General features: G+C 40.3%; 1 protein-coding gene across 4 annotated transcripts in view; it reads right to left on the reverse strand.

The window, feature by feature from the left end:
• Positions 1–18,017, reverse strand: part of CRYZL1 (crystallin zeta like 1) — a 52,449-nt gene that overhangs the window by 31,971 nt on the left and 2,461 nt on the right. For all 4 annotated transcript variants that reach the window (XR_010111092.1, XM_003823979.5, XM_055105259.2 and 1 more), the window contains exons 2-4: positions 9,865–9,936; positions 3,050–3,127; positions 367–439 (exon numbers count right to left, since the gene is read on the reverse strand). Coding sequence is in view for 3 of the 4 variants with exons in the window: in XM_055105259.2 (XP_054961234.2) it covers positions 367–439; positions 3,050–3,127; positions 9,865–9,936 (223 nt within the window). In the remaining variant the exon portion in view is untranslated. The remainder of the gene's footprint in view (positions 1–366; positions 440–3,049; positions 3,128–9,864; positions 9,937–18,017) is intronic.

An 18,017-nucleotide genomic window follows, 5' to 3' on the forward strand; every position in this document is an offset into this window, starting at 1 on the left:
TGCGCCTGGCCAAAAAATCACATAATGTTTTAAGAAAATTCACGAATTTGTGTTGGGCTGACTTCAAAGCTGTCCTGGGCTGCATGCTGGTTGGACAAGCTTGCTGCAGACTTAGCTACTCAGGAAGCTGAGGCAGCAGGATTGCTTGAACCCAGGAGTTAAGGCTGTAGCTATGATCAGGCTGGGCAACACAGAGAGACCTTGTCTCTCAAAAAATAAAAATAAAAATAAAAAAGGACATGTTCATATAATTAAATTTAAATTTGAAAGGCTGTATATAATTTTATGTACCAGTAAACCAATTAGCTACATTTAGTCTCTTTTACCTTAGAAAATAAATACATATACTCACATCTGTATACTTACCATCTAATACAATTCCAGCAATTTCTCTCCCAACAGGAAATAAATCCTTTTTCATCTTCATTTCTGCCAGAAGCTAAATCATGACAAAGGCAGTTAACATACTATTGTCAGAAGAAATCCTGGACTCTATTATATATGAGGAAAGCGAGAGTAAAAGTCAAATCACAGAAAGAGCAAATATGGTTCAAGTTTTGGAATTGAGACAAAGCAAATAACTTCACAAAATAGGTTTCTCTAAAGGGTAGGAAACCAAGAATTTACTGAGGCATTAGTTGATCTGCAGGACTTAGGAATGAATATTATTATTCAAATTACCATTAACATCCTTTGTTTAACATCTTTACTCTGCCAAGTATGAAGGGAAATTATGGCCAAAACATTTCTTGATTGGCTAAACACTATCAGTCATCTTACTCAGGTGAAGGGAGGGTAGTCTGGAGAGAAGACTGTTGAATAAGGGGGTGTGGCCAATGAGAACAAAGGGTTCTCCATTCCTATACCCTTTAAAATCACCTGAGTTCTCAAAAGCCTTGGGTTAGGGAGTGGGTGAGAAGTAGTGATGGATATTAACAGGTAATCTGCCATATAATTTCAGATTCATGGTGATTGGAGTTTCTTTTGGTTAAGGCTAAATTTTTAAGAGATTGGTATTTTATTAGATTGTGACCAAATTAACTGTAAGTACTTGTCTTTTGAAGTAACAGGGTATACTGTCTTTAAGCCTGTGGTTTAAGCTCCTGGCACTTAACACTACAGATGCTGAACGTATCTGCAGATACCATAATATTTAAGGAACAGTAAGTAAAAAGAAATTAATTCTCTTCTATATTTATTTTTCAATTTTCTGATCTCCTGTATTGTATACTTGATTGTCAGAAGTCTCTTTTTCAATGTGGAACATAATACTTTTCTTAAGATGTTCATATGACATTCTTATAGAAGTACTGGGTGTTTTACAGTATTTCTTTTCTATTTTTTTTTTTTTTTCAGATGGAGTCTCACTCTGTCGCCCAGACTGGAGTGCAGTGGTGTGATCTCGGCTCACTGCAACCTCCGCCTCCCAGGTTCAAGTGATTCTCCTGCCTCAGCCTCCTGAGTAGCTGGGACTACAGGCACGTGCCACCATGCCCAGCTAATTTTTGTATTTTTAGTAGAGATAGGGTTTCACCATGTTGGCCAGGATGGTCTTGATCTCTTGACTTCATGATCTGCCTGCCTCGGCCTCCCAAAGTGCTGGGATTACAGGCGTGAGCCACTGTGCCTGGCCACAGTATTTCTTTTATGCACATTTGTATGGAGTTAAAACTATGGTTTTAGCAATTGCATCCTGGCTCCTTCACTTACCATAAGCATTTTCTTACATTACCCACACAGTTTTCATAACCATTATGCTTAACAGATGTGCAATATTTCATTCAACTGATTTTACTATAATTTACTATTTATTTCTGTTAGACAAGGAGATTATTTCTTAGACTTGGATTTTAATGGATTTTTCCATTTTAATAAAAACATCTGAAGACAGAAGTCTGCAGACAAGGTCTAGTACTAGTACTCTTGTGAAAAGACTTCAGGGGATCCCACTAATGCATTTCTCAAGTCATGCTCATGTTACAGAGTTGCCCAGTGAAAGCCTATACCTGGTCTGTAATTTCCTAAGTGTGACTTTATCAAAGAAGACTTTTAGGTTCCTAAAAATTATAGTCACATTATAATCCAATAAGTTATGGGTCATGTAAACTATGGCATTAATCCTAAAAAATAAAACAAAACAAACAAAAAAACGGAGTAAATGGACCTGCTCAATTTATCATGGCACATTTAACCACAGTTTATTTACCACTGAAAACATTCTATGTATTTCATGGTCAATAATGAAAGATTACTGCAGGGTAATGTGAGGTAAAGATGTATGTTTATGAGAGAGCGACACAAAAAGATATGACAGAAATATGAACCATAACTAGTAATATTAGTTAAATATCTAATTGGTAGCTAATAAACTGATTAGGTTTCTAGTTTCTATTTTATTATTTATTTCGTCCTTAATAATAGGCTTTGTTAATTATAAACTCTTAGTTTTTTGCAATGTAAAGGAGTTTATAAAATATTATAAAATATTTACATTATGTCTGTTTTCTTATAAAATATTTGTATTTTCATGTAAAATACGTAACTTCAATCAGACTAATAATGTCCCTTATATAGAAATATACAAAAGCACACTAAATTTTTTCCCCTAGATGTTCTATTCTAAAGATGGTAGGCTGGGCGCAGTGGCTCATGCCTGGAATCCCAGCACTTTGGGAGGCCGAGGCAGGTGGATCCCCTGAGGTCAGGAGTTTGAGACCAGCCTGGCCAACATGGCAAAACCCATTTTTACTAAAAAACATACAAAAATTAGCTGGGTGTGGTGGTGCGCTCCTGTGATCCTAGCTACTCAGGAGTCTGAGACAGGAGAATTGCTTGAACCCAGGAGGCAGAGGTTGCAGTGAGCTGAGATTGCACCACTGCACTCCAGCCTGGGCGACAAGAGCCAAACTCCGTCTCAAATAAAAAAATTAACAAAAATGAAGATGGTAATAAATTCTTCACATTGAGAGGTCAGTTATCGTTATATTTATACACTAAATACACTAAGAAACTCTCATTTTACTTTGTGCCATAATAAAAGAACCAATACCTTTGTATTTATCTGGCTCAGAGCACAAGCTTTAACTTGAAGTTTCACAAAGTTATCCTCTGTAACAGGAAGATCTTCCTAGAACCAAATGATAACAAAACAATATGTTATTTTACACATTCCTATGAGAATATGTCTTTATGCTGTGAAAATTTTTACATGTAATTAAACAAAATTAGACAGACCCTAAATCTCACAGCTAATTTTAACAACTATAAGTAATTATAGAAATGTATATAATAAAAAAATAAAGAAAATTTGGGGGTACAATTTTAAAAAAGCTTTTGGATACATATTTTTAAAAGTACTCAAATAACAATATGGATATATATGTAGACAATAAAGTTAGGATAACAAAGTAAAGCAGCAAATACTGTACTCCTTTATTTCAACCTAAATAATCTCAGAACACCGGCTCTTCACATTTACAGGGATATCCTTAAACACATATACACATAACATATAACCTTTACTAATTTTTTTTTTTTTTTTTGAGACGGAGTCTTGCTCTGTTACCCAGGCTGGAGTGTGGTGGCGCGATCTCGGCTCACTGCAAGCTCTGCCTCCCGGGTTCATGCCATTCTCCTGCCTCAGCCTCCACAGTGCTGGGATTACAGGCACCCGCCACCATGCCCAGCTAATTTTTTGTATTTTCAGTAGAGACGGGGTTTCACTGTGTTAGCCAGGATGGTCTCGATCTCCTGACCTTGTGATCCGCCCGCCTCGGCCTCCCAAAGTGCTGGGATTATAGGAGTGAGCCACCACGCCCAGCAGGCCTTTACTAATTTTTAGAATTTCCTTTTTTTGTTGGTTTTGTTTTGAGACAGGGTCTCACTCTGTCTCCCACGCGGGAATGCAGCGGCGCAATCACAGCTCACTGCAGCCTCAACCTCCAAGGCTTAAGTGATCCTCCTGCCTCAGCCTTCTGAGTAGCTGGGGTTACAGGCATGCACCACCACACCCAGCTGATTTTTAATTTTTTTGTAGGGCTGGGGTATTGCTATGTTGCCCAGGCTGGTCTCTAAGGCCTGGGCTCAAGCAATCCTCATGCCTCAGCCTCCCAAAGTGCTGGGATTAAAAGCATAAGACATAGTGCCCAGCCCTTAAATTTTCTTAATGCTATAAGTGAAATTCTTTTTTAAAAATATAATTAAAAAAAAATAGAGATGGTGTCTCGCTGAGTTGCCCAGGTTGGTCTTGAGCTCCTGGGCTAAAGTGATCCTCCTGTCTTGGCCTTCCAAAGTGCTGGGATTACAGGTATGAGCCGCTGTGCCCAGCCAGTGAAATTCTTTTTTCATCTTTTTTTGAGATAGAGTTTCTCTCTGTCACCCAGGCTGGAGTGCAGTGGTGCAATCTCAGCTCACTGCAACCTCTGCCTCCCGAGTTCAAGTGATTCTCCTGCCTCAGCCTCCTGAATAGCTGGGATTACAGGCATGAGCCATTATGCCTGGCTAATTTTTTTTTGTATTTTTAGTAGAAGATGGGGTTTCACCATGTTGGCCAGGTTGGTCTTGAACTCCTGACCTCAGGTGATCTGCCTGCCTTGGCCTCCCAAAGTGCTGGGATTGCAGGCGTAAGCCACTGTGCCTGGCCAGCCAGTGGAATTCTTTAGCGTCCTTTATTCAACTCTTCCTTAACATGTGCCTTGGGCATTTCATCATGCCCCATGGGATTCTGGGCTCAACATACCAACGTAATTGAACCTAATTATCCCTCAGATTCCACTTCTAGATAGAAATTCAAAGGCAAGGCCGGGCATGGGGGCTCACGCCTGTCATCCCAGCACTTTGGGAGGCCGAGGTAAGTGGATCACTTAAGGTCAGGAGTTTGAGACCAGCCTGGCCAACATGGTGAAACCCGGTCTCTACTAAAAATACAAAAAATAGCTGGGCATGGTTGCGCATGCCTGTAGTCCCAGGTACTTGGGAGGCTGAGACAGGAGAACTGCTTGAACGCAGGAGGTGGAGGTTGCAGCGAGCTGATATTGTGCCACTGCACTCCAGCCTGGGTGACAGAGCAAGACCCTGTCTCAAAAAAAAAAAAAAAAGAAAAAGAAAAGAAATTCAAAGGCAAAAATAGTCCAAATTCAGACACTCAATGTCATCCACCTATATTATTAAATACAGTATCACCTCATCTAAACAACTGAACCTGGTACTAATAATTAAATCAGTCTCCTCTACCCAATATGCCCACAATTAGATGAAAAGCTGGCCAAGAATAGCCACTTACATAGCCCCTCCTGTGATGTATCAAAGGGATTACTGTTTTGTCATGAACACAATCTGAGAACATCTTTTTAAATCATAGTTTTGACAAAACTTGGTGATAATATGAAGATGTTCATTAATATTGGTGAGTTTGTGAATTTTACTCATGATTTTGTGAACCTGGAGATGTTTCTTCCCAAGAGCCAATCAACCCCTGACCCTCATCCTGATCAATGATAGAAGCCAAGCTGTCTGAAACACAGACTCCTGGCCTAATTGTTCTTGTTTTTTTGAGACAGGGTCTTGCTCTATCACCCAGGCTGGAGTGCTCTGGTGTGAACATGGCTCACTGTAGCCTTGACCTACACAGGTGGGTGCCACCATGCCCAGCTAATTTTTTTGGTAGAAATAGGGGTCTTACTTTTTTGCCCAGGCTGGTCTTGAACTCCTGGGCTTAAGTGATCCTCCTGCCTCAGCCTCCCAAAGTGCTGGGATTACAGGCGTGGGCCACTGTGCCTGGCCTAAATGTTTTAGGAGTTAGTGACAGACAAGAGAGAAAACTGGATTGTGTTCACGATCAAAACTCTCATAATTATTACGAAATACTGATTTACATATAACACTTACTTTTAATCCCTAAATTTATGGAAGAATGATTTTGGCTTGCCACAAATCTTTCTAATAATCACCAATACTGTATATGAAAATTCTACTATCTATGCTTAAATAAAAAACTTGGTGATAATACGAATATGAGTGATCATTTAAAACTTAGTAAATCAGGTAACTTCGGCACTCTCTGAAATATGTATGGAAAATAATATCTTTCTACCTCTTCCATTTCACATATGAGACATGGTTTTTTTTTTTTTTTTTTTTTTTTTTTTTGAGACCCAGTCTTGCTCTCCTGCCCAGGCTGGAGTGCAGTGGCGTGATCTCCACTCACTACAAGCTCCGCCTCCCGGGTTCATACCATTCTCCTGCCTCAGCCTCCTGAGTAGCTGGGACTACAGGCACATGCCACCACGCCTGGCTAATTTTTTTTATTTTTAGTATAGACAGGGTTTCACCGTGTTAGCCAGGATGGTCTCGATCTCCTGACCTCATGATCTGCCTGCCTTGGCCTTCCAAAGTGCTGGGATTATAGGCATAAACCACCGCACCTGGCTGAGACAAGGTCTTTTCTGAAACATGGCTACTTTCTGGAAACTTGCATTATTGTGGTATTCGGAATACATTGGGTTACTTTCACAACATGTAAGACTATTAAGTTTGTTCTGTCTTCCTAATACCTTTTACACTACCACCCTGAGGAACTAAAAACTCTTTTGCAGTAATTCTTTTAAAAATATTTTTTAAAGTAAGGTAGTGTAATGCCTCCAGCTTTATTCTTTTGGTCAAGATGGCTTTTGCTATTCAGAGTCTTTTGTGGTTCCATATGATTTTTAGGATTATTTTTCTATTTCTGTGAATAATGCCACTGGCATTTTGATAGGGATTGAATTGAGTCTGTAGAGGGCTTTGGGTAGTATGGACATTTTAACAATATTAATTCTTCCAATTAATGAACATAGACTATCTTTCCACTTATTACTGTTCTCTTCAATTTCTTCCATCAATATTTATAGTTTTCATCGTAGAGATATTTCACCTCCTTGGTTAAATTTATTCCTGGGCATTTTATTTTTTATAGCTATTATAAATGGGGTTGCCTTCTTAATTTCTTTTTTTTTTTTTTGAGACAAGTCTTGCCCTGTCGCCCAGACTGGGGTGCAGTGTCAAGATCACGGCTCACTGCAGCCTTGACCTCCTGGGCTCAAGTGATCCTTCCGCCTTAGCCTCCCAAGTAGCTGGGACTACAGGTGTCAGCCAGCATGCCTGGTTAACTCAAAACAAATTTTTTTTTTGTAGAGACAGGGTCTCCCTATGTTGCCCAGGCTGAACTTGAACTCCTGGGCTCAAGTGATCTTCCACCCTTGGTCTCCCAAAGTGCTGGGATTATAGGCACCTGGCCTTTTAATTTCTTTTTTAGATAGTTTGCTGTTGGTACAGAGAACTACTACTCGGCCAGGCACGGTGGCTCACGCCTATAATTCCAGCACTTTGGGAGGCTGAGGTGGGAGGATAGCTTGAGCCCAGGAATTTGAGACCAGCCTGGGCAACATGGCGAAACCTGCCTCTACCAAAAAAAAAAAAAGTTAGTCAGGCAGACATGGTGGCACATGCCTGTAGTCTCAGTTACTCAGGAAGCTGAGGTGGGAGCTGATGCTGGGGGAGGTTGCAGTGAGCCCAGATTGCACCACTGCATTCCAGTGTGGGTGATGGCGCAAGACCCTGTCTCAAAAAACAACAACAACAACAACAACAACAAAGAACTGCTACTGATTTTTTTTTTCTTTTGGAGATGGAGTCTTGCTCTGTTGCCCAGGCTGTAGTGCAGTGGCACAATCTTGGCTCACTACAACCTCTGCCTCTTGGGTTCAAGCAATGATCCTGCCTCAGCCTCCCGAGTAACTGGGACTAGAGGCGCACGCCACCACACCCGGCTAATTTTTTGTATTTTTAGTAGAGATGGGGTTTCACCGTGTTGCCCAGGCTGGTCTTGAACTCTTGAACTCAGGCAATCCACCCGCCTTGGCCTCCCAAAGTGCTGGGATTACAGGCGTGAGCCACCATGCCCAGCCTCCTACTGATTTTTTATTTCGTATCCTATAACTTTACTGATTCATTAATTAGTTCTAACTGGTTTTTGGTGGAGTCTGTAGGGTTTTCTATATATAAGATCACGTCATCTGCAAACAGGGATGGTTTGACTTTCTTCTTTCCAATTCGAATGCTCTTTCTTTCTTTCTCTTGCCTAATTGCTCTGGCTAGGACTTCTATTATTATGTTGAATAGAAGTAGTGAAAGTGGGCATCCTTGTCTTGTTCCAGATTTTAGAGGAAAAGCTTCCAACTTTTTCCTGTTCAGTATGATGTTAGCTGCAGGTTTGTTATACATGGCTTTTATTATATTGATGTATATTCATTCTATGCCTAATTTATGTAGGATTTTTATCATGAAGGGATGTTACATTTCATTATATGGTTTTTCTGTATCTATTGAGATGATCAGAGGGTTTATGTCCTTCATTCTGTTAATGTGATGTATCACATTTATTGATTTGCTTATGTTGAACTATCCTTGCATCCCTGGGATGAACACCACTCGATCATGGCCGTCAGGGAAATAGATATCAAAACCACAAGAAGATATCCCCTCATCCCCATTAGAATGGCTATTATCAAAAAGACAACAAGTAACAAATGCCGGTAAGGATGTGGAGAATGGGAACTCTTATACACCACTGGTAGTCATGTAAATTAGTATAGCCATTATGGACAAAAATATGAATGTTCCTCAAAAAATTAAAAATAGAACTACCAGGCTGGGCGCAGTGGCTCATGCCTATAATCCTAGCACTTTGGGAGGCTGAGGCGAGCGGATCACCTGAGGTCGGGGGTTTGAGACCAGCCTGGCCAACATGGCGAAACCCTGTCTCTACTAAAAATACAAAAATTAGCCAGGTGTGATGGTGCGTGCCTGTAATCTCAGCTACTCAGGAGGCTGAGGTAGGAGAATCACTTGAACCTGGGAGGCAGAGGTTGCAGTGAGGTGGGATGGCACCACTGCCCTCCAGCCTGGGCAACAGAGTGAGACTCTGTCACAATTAAAAAAAAAAAAAGAACTACCATTTAATCCAACAATCCCTCTCCTGGGTATACATACATCCAAAGGAAATGAAAGCAATATGTCAAAGTGATATCTGTACCTCCATGTTTACTGCAGCACTATTCACAACAGCAAAGATATGGAATCAACCTAAGCGTCCATCAACAAATGAATGGGTAAAGAAAATGTGGTATATATACACAACAGAATACTATTCAGCCATAAAAAGAGTAAAATCCTGTCATTTGTGAAAATATGGATGAATCTTGAGAACGCTGTGTTAAGTGAAATAAGCTAAGCACAGAATGACAAATATTACATGATCTCACTCAAATATGGAATCTAAGAAAGTTGATTGCATAGACGTATAGAGTCCAATAATGGTTATTAGAGGCTGGGGAGATTAAAGGGGTGGGAGCTGGGGACAGAGGTTGGTCAACAGGTACAAAGTTACAGGTAGATGGAAGGAATAGGTTCTGGTGTTCTATTGTACAGCAAGGTGACTATAGTTAACAACATATTGCATATTTCAAAATAGCTAGAAGAGAGGATTTTAAATGACACAACAAAATGGCAAGTATTTTACTGATAGATATGCTAATTACCCTGATTTGATCATTACATAATTTATACATGAATCAAAACATCACAGGGTACCCCATAAATATGTACAATTATGTGCCAATTAAAAACAAAATAAAACTTAAAAAATAGTTAAACTACTATATGAACCACCATTTTCACATAAAATTTAAAGGAAAGTACTGTAATTTGAGGAGTTTCATTTAAGTAATTTTGTTCATTAAGTCTCACTGAAAATAACGTCATTTAAAAGTGGGTTTATTGCAGATAAAAATACACTAACTACTTTAATGATTAAACATTTTTTCTTACCTTTTCTTGAAATACAAATGTTATTTCTTCATCTGTGGAACTCTGTTGGAAATATAAGCCTTTCATAGTCACCTAAAAATAAATATATATAAATGAAATAAAATAACAAGTCTTCCAGACTAAATGTAAGCAAAAATGGAAAAACAATGCTGGCAAAGGATAAAACGACAACTACAAATGTAGTTTTCAAATAAGTAAATTTAAAAAATCTTTCACAAAGTGATCAAATAAGAGAATATGCAACACTCTCTGGGCACCTGTCTTACTGAGAATGGGTTTACAGTTCAACCTTTTACTACAAAGGCAAACATGCTTCATTTTACTTTCCTATACAATAAAAAAGATTACTTAAAAGAAGCCTTATGATGGCCAGAGAAACTCAATTTTATTTACCTTTTATTAAATTTTCCTTTAATTACCGTTTATGAAAGGCTTTCAAAGTCTTAAAGATCATTAAAAAGGAGAAAGTGAACAGCCAAGACACTGGTTGAAAATTGTGGCCCTAATTCTTCTCTATCAGTCTATAAACCATTTAATGGAAGTATTTAAACTTATAGCCGGGCACAGTGGCTCACGCCTGTAATCCCAGCACTTTGGGAGGCCAAGGCGGGCAGATCATCTGAGGTCAGGAGTTCGAGATCAGCCTGACCGACATGGAGAAACCCCATCTCTACTAAAAAAAAAAATTAGCCAGGTGTGGCGGTGCGTGCCTGTAATCCCTAGCTACTCAGGAGGCTGAGACAGGAGAACCGCTTAAACCTGGGAGGCAGAGGTTGCGGTGAGCCGAGATCGCGCCATTGCACTTCAGCCTGGGCAACAAGAGCGAAACTCTGTCTCAAAAAAATAATAAAATAAAATAAATAAACTTATATTCTGTGAACTTATTTATTTTTTTTTTAGATGGAGTCTCGCCCTATTGCCCAGGCTGGAGTGTAGTGGCACGATCTTGGCTCACTGCAACCTCCGTTTCCCAGGTTCAAGCGATCCTCCTGCCTCAGCCCCCGTAGTAGCTGGGATTACAGGCACGCGCCACCATGCCTGACTAAATTTTGTATTTTTAGTACAGATGGGGTTTCACCACGTTGGCCAGGCTGGTCTCGAACTCCTGATCTCAGGTGATCCACCCGCCTCGGCCTCCCAAAGTGCTGGGATTACAGGCATGAGTCACCGCGCCCGGCTCTGTGAACTTCTTGAGGTATCTCTAAAGATTCCACAATTGTTTCTTTAATTTTCAGAGTAATTATGTGGTAAGACTATTTTTTATGCAAATTTTACAGAAGTATAAAATATAGAAAAGTACACAAATCCTTGAAGCGCATAACTTGTTGAATTTTACAGTGTGAATATGCCCACATCATGGCAGGAGACTCATCATCGTACACCTCCAGAAGTTCCCTGTGTCCCCTTCTCCTCCTAAGGAGACCCAATATCCTAAATTTTAACAGCACAGATTAGTTTTGTCTGCTTTTGAACTTTATATAAATAAAATTATACTCTTTAATGTCTGTTTTCTTTCTTTCTATATTAGGTTTGTGAGTCTCACTCATGTTGTTACTTGTAGTTGTATTCCATTCATTCGTATTGCTACATAGTACTCCACTGTATAAACAAATTGCTATTTATCCATTCCACTATAGACAGACACTTGAATTGTTTCCAGTTTGGGGCTCTTATGAATTGTTCTGTTAAAAACATTCTTGTATATACTTTTTGGTGAGAATACTATTATTTCATTTATTCTATGAATGAGGAAAGTGAGTCTTAGCTTAAAGCACGTAGCTGGTGTCTCATAGCACCAGCTGGGCCAGAACTGGGATATAAACTAGGTGCTACTTCTTCCAAAGTCATTACTCCTAACCATGGCTTTTAATGGTTTCCTACTGAGCTGCTAACATTAGATATATCAATTAAAGTTGAATACTTTTTTTTTTTCTTTTTTTTGCAACAGAGTCTTGCTCTGTCGCCAGGCTGGAGGGCGCAGTCTCGGCTCAATGCAACCTCCATCTCCCAGGTTCAAGCGATTCTCCTGCCTCAGCCACCCGAGTAGTTGGGACTATAGGCACGTGCCACCACACTTGGCTAGTTTTTGTATTTTTAGTAGAGAGGGGGTTTCACCATGTTGGCCAAGATGGTCTTGATCTCCTCACCTTGTGATCCGTCTGCCTCGGCCTCCCGAAGTGCTGGGATTACAGGCATGAGCCACCGCACCCGGCCTAAAGTGGAATACTTTTAAGATAATAATTAAGTACCTATTGATAGTTCTGGCTACATAATTTGCAGAGCCTAGCGCAAAATGGAAATGTGGGAAGCCTTGTCTAGAAATTATTAGAATTTCAAGATAGCAGAGCATGAAATCAAGCAAAAGTCTCTTCTGAATCTGAGGTCAATGAGACTGCATAGGCCATATGTCCATAAAGCCAGCCCTCTGTGTTGAATGTTAGTGGATCTACTTGGATCCAAATACGTAAAGAGTTTTTACAGAGTGTAGTTGAGCAATGGTTGTTGGTTTCTCGGACGTGATAATCAAACGCTGGAATTAACAGAAATGAATACACATTCAAGATATATATAGAAATTATGTATGTAGCATGTATCAATGAAGTATATAAAAGCAGGATTAAGCTAGGTTAAATGATTAATTCTAACGCTTTGGTTGCAGAAGGTCTTTGTGTCAATGTTTTTGTTTGGGGGCTGGGGAGAACCTAAGCATGGATACAACATTTACGTATTCCCTCCAGCATTAAATCTAACCTCCTTTGAAGGCTCTCTAAAATGCATACTCTCTCTCCCTACTCTACCTTACTGCTTCCACAATGTCCAAGCACATACCCTCTATCTAGTTAGTATGACTTTACATCATATGGTTACCCCATCTCAGAGCTTCTAGGCATGGCCTGTTCTCTGACAGAATGCTGTAATTTAGATTCTGCTAAGTAAATAAAGTTCAAGTTCTACCCCCTCTCTGGAATCATCCCCAGTGACACTCACTCCATTTGTTCCATGCTTCCCGATTTCATTACACACTAACGAAAGCTTGCTTTATTTATTTACTAACTAGCGGGCTTTCCCAACCATTGCCTGGGAAATATATCCATTATTATTAAATAAATAAAAAAAAAAACTCTGTTCCTACTCAGTCTGGAGTTACTAGAATTGCCTTTTTGAGAAGTGGAACAATTACGTATCAATGCCTTGATTTCAAACCGTCTTGCTTTGTGATACTGGAAGCTACTGTTTTCTCTGCCCATTGAATCTTGAAATATATGGCATGTCTCCCAGATAAGCAGTCACATGGACCTTAGACTGTGCCCCAATTTCAAAGACCCTGGAAGATAACTGCTTGTTTGTACCCCTAGTATCCCTTAAAACAAACAAACAACAACAACAACAAAATATATATATATATAATAATGGCAATATTTTAAATCACATCATCCTAAATAGTTTCTCTAAATTAGGTGAAAATTGCCCTGGTTGGTGGAAAAAAGTAATGTTCAGTTGGTCCAATTGAGAATTGTATGGGAACAAAAATATCCTTAAAGTTACAAAGTAAAGAAAGAGAGGTGTTTTTACAAAAGTAGCCAGAAGAAAACTGAGGAAATATTTGTCTTGAAAGCCCAAAAAAAGAATACTGAGTTCCTAGTACTAGGAAAATGGTAGAATGGATGGTATTCAAGGCCCACATGGTTTCCTAGGCAGATTAAATAAAACAGTCTATTACGTAACAAAATTTTATTTCATTTTATTTTTTGTTTTTTGTCTCACACTCTGCCAAGTCTCATGTTATTTAATAAAATTTGTATTGACTTAAAATACATTTGCACATAGGACATAAAAGTATTAAACTTTTTTTTTTTTTTTTTTTTTGAGACGGAGTCTCGCTCTGTCGCCCAGGCTGGAGTGCAGTGGCGCCATCTCCGCTCACTGCAAGCTCCGCCTCCTGGGTTCACGCCATTCTCCTGCCTCCGACTCCGGAGTAGCTGGGACTACAGGCGCCCACCACCACACCTGGCTAAAATTTTTTTGTATTTTTTAGTACAGACGGGGTTTCACCGTGTTAGCCAGGATGGTCTTGATCTCCTGACCTTGTGATCCGCCTGCCTCGGCCTCCCAAAGTGCTGGGATCATAGGCGTGAGCCACCGCGCCCGGCCATAAAAGTATTAAACATTTTATAAAATAAAAATATAAATTAAAATATATAGGCCGGGCATGGTGGCTCACGCCTGTAACCAGAACTTTGGGAGACCGAGGCGGGTGGATCATGAGGTCAATAGATACAGACCATCCTGGCCAAGATGGTGAAATCCTGTCTCTACTAAAAATACAAAAATTAGCTGGGCGTGGTGGCGTATGCCTGTAGTCCCAGCTACTCGGGAGGCTGAGGCAGGAGAATCGCTTGAATCTGGGAGGCAGAGGTTGCAGTGAGCTGAGATCGCGCCACTGCACTCCAGCCTGGCAACACAGCGAGACTTTGTCTCAAAAATAAATAAATGAACAAATAAATAAAACAAAATATATAATATGACATTTCTAAGAAAAGTCATGTAACTTCAAAATTATAAGTTCTACTATAAATTTTACTATACCAAAAAAGTATGATATAAAACTTTTTCGCCTGTAATCCCAGCACTTTGGGAGGCCGAGGCGGGCGGATCACGAGGTCAGGAGATCGAGACCATCCTGGCTAACACGGTGAAACCCCGTCTCTACTAAAAATACAAAAAATTAGCCGGGCGTGGTAGTGGGCGCCTGTAGTCCCAGCTACTCGGGAGGCTGAGGCAGGAGAATGGCGTGAACCCGGGAGGCGGAGCTTGCAGTGAGCCGAGATCGCGCCACTGCACTCCAGCCTGGGCGACAGAGCGAGACTCCGTCTCAAAAAAAAAAAAAAAAAAAAAAAAAAAAAAAAAAAAACTTTTTGCCCAGAGTGGTGGCTCACACCTGTCATCCCAAGAATTTGGGAGGAGGCTGGGGTAGGAGGACTGCTTCAGCCCAGGAGTTCCACAGCCTGGGCAACAAAGCAAGGCCCTGTCTCTTAAAATACAATAAATAAATAAATAAGCCTGGCGTAGTGGTGCTCACCTGTAGTTCTATCTAGGCATTGGAGGCTGCTTTGAGCTATAATCAACACTGCACTCCAGCCTGGACAACAGAGTGAAACCCTCTCTCTTAAACATACAAAACTTTTTAATTACAATAAACCTGTTTAAAAATGTAGGCTGATATAGCCTGTGAAAAGCATAGAATTTTTATACTTTTACAGGTATATCAGAATTTCAAAATGTTTGAATTAATCCACAAACTGAGGATTATGTTAGTAATACTATAAATTTTTATATTGGCCATACAGTAAACTTACTAAAAAATCTGGAGAAACAAAAATTAAGAAGATAATACCAATTTAGAATAATTTTTAGCAAAAGCAGAACGAGAACTTTGCATAAATTAAACACTTGACTACAAACACTTCAAGAAAGTAGTTAATAAAAATACTGATCTGTTAAGGGATTTCTAAAAAATCAATGGGAAGTAGTTTCAAATGGTTTCATCCTTCTTATAATAGCAACATGAACTCCACTTGCTCCTCTGTTACACTCAATCCCCCAAGAAGCTCATCTATTCTTTTTTCTTTTTAGACAGTTTCACTCTGTCGCCCAGGCTAGAGTGCAGTGGTGCGATCTCGGCTCACTGCAAGCTCCGCCTCCGGGGTTCACGCCATTCTCCTGTTTCAGCTTCCCGAGTAGCTGGGACTACAGGCGCCCGCCACTGCGCCCGGCTAATTTTTTGTATAAAACTCATCTATTCTTAATTGTAAATAAAACCTCTACAAATCATTCCTTACCTACACTTTCAGGCCAAAAGTGTTTTGAGCATCAGACCAACTTCAAATTTAACAGACACAAAGCTGGACTCATCTTTCCCCCAAACAAGATTTTGCTGTACTCTCTAGTCATCAAGAATAACTTAGATCGCTGGGCGCGGTGGCTCACGCCTGTAATCCCAGCATTTTCGGAGGCCGAGGCGGGCGGATCACAAAGTCAGGAGATGGAGACTATCCTGGCTAACACGGTGAAACCCCGTCTCTACTAAAAATACAAAAAATTAGCCGGGCGTGGTGGCGGGTGCCTGTAGTCCCAGCTACTTGGGAGGCTGAGAAGGGAGAATGGCATGAATCCGAAAGGCGGAGCTTGCAGTGAGCCGAGATCGCGCCACTGCACTCCAGCCTGGGCGACAGAGCGAGAGACTCTGTCTCAAAAAAAAAAAAGAGTACCTTAGATCCATCCCATCACCTTCACACTGGTGATGTGCGAACACCTCAATGCCTGGGGCTTGGGCTGTGGCGATAGGCTGCCAAATGCTTTCAATACTCTCCCTCATTCAACTCATCTATTCCCCTATGGTTAATTTAATTCCTGAAAGTCCAAACTCCTCTTCTTACATGCTCAAATTTTTATTATTCCCCAACACAAACTTTATAATACTATGGCCACTCCAGGTTCAGAGTTCGGTTATAATGTTTCTAACCTACCTTCATTTTTAAGGAAAGCAAAGATATATATAAACAGCTACACAAGAGAAAAACATATATATATATACACACACACACATATAAACAGCTAGACAAGAGAAAAACAGATGAAGTCAACTCTGAAATGTGGCCCTGTATGCTCAACCTGGTCACCATGCCAGGCTCTCTCGGGCAGTATCCAATACCCTATTACCCATCCATCGTTGGGACCTGTGCATAGCATTATAATACTAGCTGGATTGTTAGGGGGAAATCTTCAGTTATATTTTGATCATTTGGGAAAAGGTGAATTAATGTTAAATTTTAACAATGTTCACATTAATCTGTGAGACTTTTTGTACATATCCACACATTGGAAAAAGAAATATGCCCAAATATTTGATTAAAAAGAATATAGTCACCATAATCAAAGCAACTAGCTGGAGGTTTGGCTCAAATATATTCTGCAGGGTGTGGAGGATGGTAGTCCTAACGGGTCAGGTCTGCTTTTTTTTTTTTTTTTTTTTGATACGGAGTTTTGCTCTGTCACCCAGGCTGGAGTGCAGCTGCATAATCTTGGCTCACTGCAACCTCCGCCTCCCGGCTTCAAGTGATTCTCCTGCCCCAGCCTCCCGAGTAGCTGGGATTACAGGCGCACGCTACCACACCCAGCTAATTTTTTTGTATCTTTAGTAGAGATGGGGTTTCACCATGTTGGCCAGGCTGGTCTCGAACTCCTGACCTCGTGATCCACCCACCTCGGCTTCCCAAAGTGCTGGGATTACAGGCGTGAGCCACCGCACCTGGCCTGCTTCTTAAAGAGGGTAGTGAATGCATGGTTATAACAGTTGAGGATATCTCTACATGGTATAGTCAACAGTCTCTAGAAATATGTATATTCAAAGGACACTTTGCACTAGCAATGAGTCCACAGGTGTTTTGGGTGTTTTGCTGTGCACAACTGCAGTGCTCTTTTGTGCCTGTTATTACATAAGATGGGCACAGGAGATATTGTGACAGTGGCTTATATCTGGCTAAACCTTGTAAAGCAATTCCAGCTGATAATATAAGAACTTTAGGCATTATAACTTAAAACTAAATGGAAAATGCGTAACATTAGATGGTCCCTATCACTAGAGGGACTGAAACAGAGGATGGTTACATATTACACGGGCTTCATAAAGCAGATTCCAGAGTCAATTGAGTGGGACAGGTGGATCAAATGACCATTTAGTTCTCTTCTAATTGTGACAATCTTGATAAATATTATCAAGGCATATTCGATTGAATTTATACGTGTGGCATAATCTCTACATCTTATGCAACTTGAGATCTAAAGATAGATAAAGGAGCAGAAAAGGAAAATTGTTTCTTTTTTGCCTGCAGTGGCTCTCAACAAAGAACTCTTTTGGATCTCAAAAGAATTTTTGATGACCTCCCCACCTCCATGAGGGATTTATTTTATTACCTGTTGATTTTCAGATGGCATTTTCACTTAAGAGTCTAGGGTTTCTTACATGACCAACTCCCCACCCATATCTCTGGGGGGTTGGAGACGTGGGATGGTCATTATCCCAAAGATCTGAAAATCTCTGATCCAGTTACTATTCAATGTAGGGCTATTTAATATAATATGATCCAGAACAA

This window comes from Pan paniscus, chromosome 22 (genome assembly GCF_029289425.2).
Source record: "Pan paniscus chromosome 22, NHGRI_mPanPan1-v2.0_pri, whole genome shotgun sequence".
Classification (NCBI taxonomy): domain Eukaryota; kingdom Metazoa; phylum Chordata; class Mammalia; order Primates; family Hominidae; genus Pan; species Pan paniscus.